The sequence below is a fragment of the Otolemur garnettii genome, unplaced genomic scaffold, assembly GCF_000181295.1.
Source record: "Otolemur garnettii isolate 467f Iridium unplaced genomic scaffold, OtoGar3 scaffold00087, whole genome shotgun sequence".
NCBI lineage: Eukaryota > Metazoa > Chordata > Mammalia > Primates > Galagidae > Otolemur > Otolemur garnettii.
The window spans coordinates 3,135,086-3,140,009 of NW_003852482.1; the positions used below are offsets into that span (position 1 = coordinate 3,135,086).

The window sequence follows — 4,924 nt, forward strand, 5'->3', positions numbered from 1 at the left end:
CTCCTGGGGCCAGAGAAGACTCCACCCTGGAGGCTGGGAGGGGCGCCCCACCTGCAGACCCTGGAGGCCAACCCCTGCCTTCCTGGCCAAAGCCACATGCTCTGAGCCTGGCTGGGCGGGGCGTCCCTGCACACAAAGGCCATACAAATGGCAGCCTCTGGAAACACAAAACCAAAACATAACCTTCTGTTAAACTCTGTATATTATTATTTTTTACAATAGAAAGTTAAAAATCAAGACTGAAGTTTACTATACATTTTTTTCTCTCAGATTACAAAGTTTATATTATATAACTGGGGTTCCCTAACTTGATTTCCTTTAAAACAGTCCTAAAGAGACCAGAGGTGAATACAAAATAAGAAAACAAACAAAACAGTGTGCTGTAGCTGAAAAGTCGTCTCTACCTGTGAGTTTCCACATTTCATACAACACAAAAGAGAAAAAACAAAAACCCAACCAACACAGGGAGGAACGAGTGCACAGACGAGCACCGCAGGGGTACAGCGAGCACCTGGGGCAGGAGGCCGTCCTCACACAGCCCCGTCTCCTTCCAACCGGGAAAACGATGTGTCTCTGCCTTTTTTTTTTTTTAATGCATTTCTTCTGCAATTTTGTTTTTCTTTTTCGTTTTTTTTTTTTTAAAAATGACCAATGATGTTAATAAATAAAGTATTTATATATACATAAAATTGGGGAAATGGTTCCAGAGTGTGCAGCAGCAGGGCAGCACTAACAGGTCAGGACACACACTGGGCTGGGCTCTCGTAGAAAATTGCTGAACCTTACAAAAAAGTCTCCTTTTTTTTTTTTTTTTTTTTTTTTAAATCTTTTCTTCTTTTGTTAAAGTTGAGGTAAAAGCTTCAGTGTACGGAAACCTGCACGCTGCGCAGGCGGCTGCCGTGTCCCTTCCCAGGAGCACCTGATTTCACCACGTTCAGAGAACGCAACATCCCTGCCTGCATGGCAGCCCCCACCTGTCTCCAACCACGAGCTCGCCGTTCTGGGGGCTGTGACACTCCTTCACAAGCAGGCACGATGTCCTCAGCCCCTGTGGGAAGAGGCAGCCGCACAGGCACGAGGGCCAGAGCTTGGGGCCCAGGTGACAGAGACAAACCTGGCTGCGAAGTGACAGCTTCCAACACAGTGCCCATTAAAGACAAAGTCCCTTCTGGAGCTACAGACCAGGCAGGGCATACACAAAGGGACCCTGTAAGGTCCTTCAGACCATCTCACGGTTTTCTGTGGTCATCGGGTTAGCATTCAAAGTTGTCATCTCCGAGCGGCCGGAAGCAGTTCTGACAGAGCTCACACTTTCCCACAAGTCTAATGCACACACAAGGTAGGTCTCTGACCTACGGAAGCGGAACTGGAAGATATCATAACACTGAATGAAAAAGAAAACCTGCACACTATGGAACAAAAGTAGTATATTAACCAGAGAAGGGGACACTGCAGACGTCAGTGTGTGCGACAGCCGCTGCTGTGTGAGTCCAGAGTTTACTCTGAGTCGCTGCTGTCGGAGCTGGAGCCGCTGGAGCTGCTGCTGCCTGACTCGGAGGAGCTGCTGCTGCTCAGCCTGGATGGCCCTCCGGAGGCCGCTGAGCCAGGCTTCTCTGCAGAGACAGGGGGCAGGGGAGGCGCTCAGTGCCCACACAGGCCTCGCGCCACCACACTGCGTGCCTCTATCCAACCATTCCGGCCACTGATATTTGTTTAACCACCCAGTGTCTTAGTAAGTGTTTGTTGAAATCAATTGGTGGGGTCAGCAAGGCTACTTAAATATGCTTAAGATGGAAAAAAAAATGCTGTCTACTACTACAGAGACAGGACGCTGGGGAAAGGCCACCTGTCCATCTGTCACGTGGCCACAAGCATAAGGACACAGGCATTGGCATCTCTGGAGCACTTAACTCCACCCAGGGCAACCTAGGGGTGGCCCGAGGAGACCCCTCTCACCTTCTGAGGAAGCAGGGAGAGTCACAGGCCCTGTCTTGATCCTGGGCAGACAGGACCCAGCAAGGTCACAGCCCTGGCTCTTGTCCAAAAGAGGTTCCCACTGACCACCAAGCCTGCGAACCTCTGACCACCACCCAGACCCTACTGTTGCCCAGGATGTGTCTCAGTACTCCTAAGGTGGCCAGGGACCTGGGACCTGCCAGGCCTCTGTGTAAACACAGGCCCTAGAGCTCCTGGTGTTGGCAGGGATGGCCAGAAAGCTCCATGCCCAATGGCTGGGCAGAGGAATCAGCCAGGGTGGGAGCCTGGTGCCTTTAGCCATGGGACTCCACCCCCTCACCATGAGCTTGGGGGCCATCTGTCCATGGCATTCTGGAATGTGGCACATTCACCATATCTCACATCTGTGTGACCTCTCAGCAAGGTCAGAGAGTGGCCCCCTCTTGACAAACAAGGAGATGTAGGTTTCAGGAGGTGAAAAGCCTTGGCTAAGAACACAGAGCTTGCACACGCAGGCCTGCGCAGGCACATGGGGCCTGTCTGGTGCCCACACCCTCTGCACAGGGAGGCCAGCAGCGGCTGCAGGCACCTACCTTTCCTCGCGGGCTTCTTGCTACTGCTTAGCTGCCCACTGACGTCCTGCAGACGCTTCTCCAGCTCCTTCTTCTTTTCCTGTGCAAGCTCCTCCTTGGACTTAGCCGCCTGCTTCTTGCCACTTGCTGCTGTGGGGACAAGAGAGTGCTGGGGCTGCAGAGGCGGCGGCTGGCTGAGCAGGCAGCCTCTCTGTTGTCTCTTGGGCCACTGCCTCACTCTGTTGGCCACTCCAGAGACAGGGCTGTGTCTAGGTAGCCCTGGCCCCACACACCAGGATATGCCACCCGCTCACCCTTCCAAGGCCTGTGAACAGACAACCACAGGGTGGCTGCCCAAGCTCCTTGAGCTGTGGAAACAATCAGATGAGTTGGGAACTGCCCTCTACTGCATTCTCACCATGGCAGAGCCTGCACCAGAGGTGGGACAGGCCATTCCCACCCAGGGACAGGTATGCAAGGACACAGCATGGCCAGCACACACCATGTGAAGGGCAGAGGCTCCCCCTCAGTGCTCCCTTGGTGGGGCTGCTGCTTCTGGAGCCTGGTGTCTACTGTTGGACACGCGAGTTGCTACCTCCAAGCCCATGACTTACCACACGCTGAGTGCCATAACCATGCAGGTCACATGGACAATCCATCCTTATAAAAGCGGCTCCCCCTTTCAGAGTGAGCAGTGCTAAGCCCACCCATGTGGCCACCCACAGGTTTGGGTAACCCTCACAGGGTCCTGGGTGGTCTGCTGAGGTCACCACAGGGCTGCCCCCACCCAACCTCCACTGACTTGTTCCCATCCAAGGAAGGGGAGCCCTGGCCAGTGCCAGAGTCTGTCCTGTGTGGCCTCTGGACACAATCCCAAAGGGGACAGTCCTCAGTACAAGGGAACCTGATCTGCCCTGGCAAGGAACCACTGGAGAGGTAATTGCAGCTAAGACACAGATGAAGCCTCAGGAAGGGGGTTGGTAGGGACCCTACCAAAACCTGCATGAATGGGGGCCAGGGGCCAATCCCGGGACAAGGTAAGGCTGATGCACACAAGTGCTGCCCCTCCTCAAAAGCAGGGGACGAGGGCTCTGGCTGGGTGGGGCTCAGTCCCAGACCCCAGCCCTAGTCCAGCAGACAGACATTTCTGGGGCAAGAGGTGGGAAGAGGCCAGGATAGTGTGGCCCTGTGCTCAGTCCTTGGGGGCTTGAGAAGTGAGAGGTCAGGGAGGCTGGGAGTGGGGGGTACTTCGAGCAATGCACTCCACCTAGGTGACTTACAGAATGGTTTCCTTTGCTTTTTCTGTAAACAAGACTTAACATATCTCTCTAGTTCCCGCAAGGTGGTGGGTTTCAGAGTCTCAAAGTCAATCTCGATCTCATCGGGGTTGGAGTCCCTGAGTGAGGGCTCCCGAGACTGGATGATGTGCACCACGCGGCCCAGCTTCTCCCCAGGCAGCCGGTTGATGTCCAGGCTGAGCTGCCGCTTCTCATCGTAGCTCATGGGCAGTCCTTCCTCCTCTTCCTCCGAGTCGTAGGAGGCAGACGCCTGCTTGCCGCCTTTCTTCAGCTGTCTGAGGCAGAAGATGGGAGCGATGTGGCAGCAAATCCCTGTCTGCCTGGCCTGGGACCCCACTGCGCTGTAGAGCTCCCTTCTTCCTGGGGGCAAACCTGAAGTGGGGCCCCAAGGCAGAAAATTCCAGCAGACTATCTGAAGATTTTAAGTATATCTGCCAGGGATAACCTTGCCTTAGAGGTCAGAAAAGCTGTTCCCAGCCAGGGTTGGCCAGGAAACAATTGCAGAGGTAAGAGATCAGTTCCTCTTAGCATCCCACAGGAATCTTAAACCAGACAGGCCCGGCACTGATCTCTGTGTTCATGAATCCAAAAGAAAGCAGGAAGGAGGGCAGAGAGGATGGACAGGAAACAATGAAAATCCAACCCCATGGATAATTATATTAAATGTAAATGGTCTGAACACACCCACTAAAACAAAGGGATGGTCAGGTTGAATGAAAAACAAGTTCTAACTTACATGCTGTACACAGAAACCCCACTTCATAGGCAATGTTATAGGGAAGTTAAAACGGGGAAAATGGGGGGAAAATCCCATGTAAATACTAATCAAAAGAGAGTTGTGTCTGTATTAATTTCAGACAAAGTGGAGCTCATAACAAGGAATATTATCAGGCAGAAAAGGGACATTGTGTGACAATAACAGGGTCAACTGAATTGACCAAGAAGACATCAAAGTCCTGACGGACTACAGAGACTCCACAGAGCTGGAGAGTCCAACAACGTGCTCCCAGCAACTAAGAGTGAGCGCATCAGCCAAGCAGGAGAATTCACAGGGCTGGAGAGTCCAGCAAGGCACTCCCAGCAACTAACAGAGTGAGC

At 53.0% G+C, this 4,924-nt stretch overlaps 1 protein-coding gene across 1 annotated transcript in view; it reads right to left on the reverse strand.

Annotated features, from left to right (window-relative positions):
- Positions 1-633: 633 nt before the first annotated feature.
- Positions 634-4,924, reverse strand: part of BRD3 (bromodomain containing 3) — a 20,755-nt gene continuing 16,464 nt past the window's right edge. Inside the window, exons 9-11 of the mRNA XM_003794860.3 lie at positions 3,809-4,101; positions 2,550-2,678; positions 634-1,613 (exon numbers count right to left, since the gene is read on the reverse strand). Of these exons, the coding sequence (XP_003794908.1) occupies positions 1,498-1,613; positions 2,550-2,678; positions 3,809-4,101 (538 nt within the window). The 3' untranslated portion in view covers positions 634-1,497. The remainder of the gene's footprint in view (positions 1,614-2,549; positions 2,679-3,808; positions 4,102-4,924) is intronic.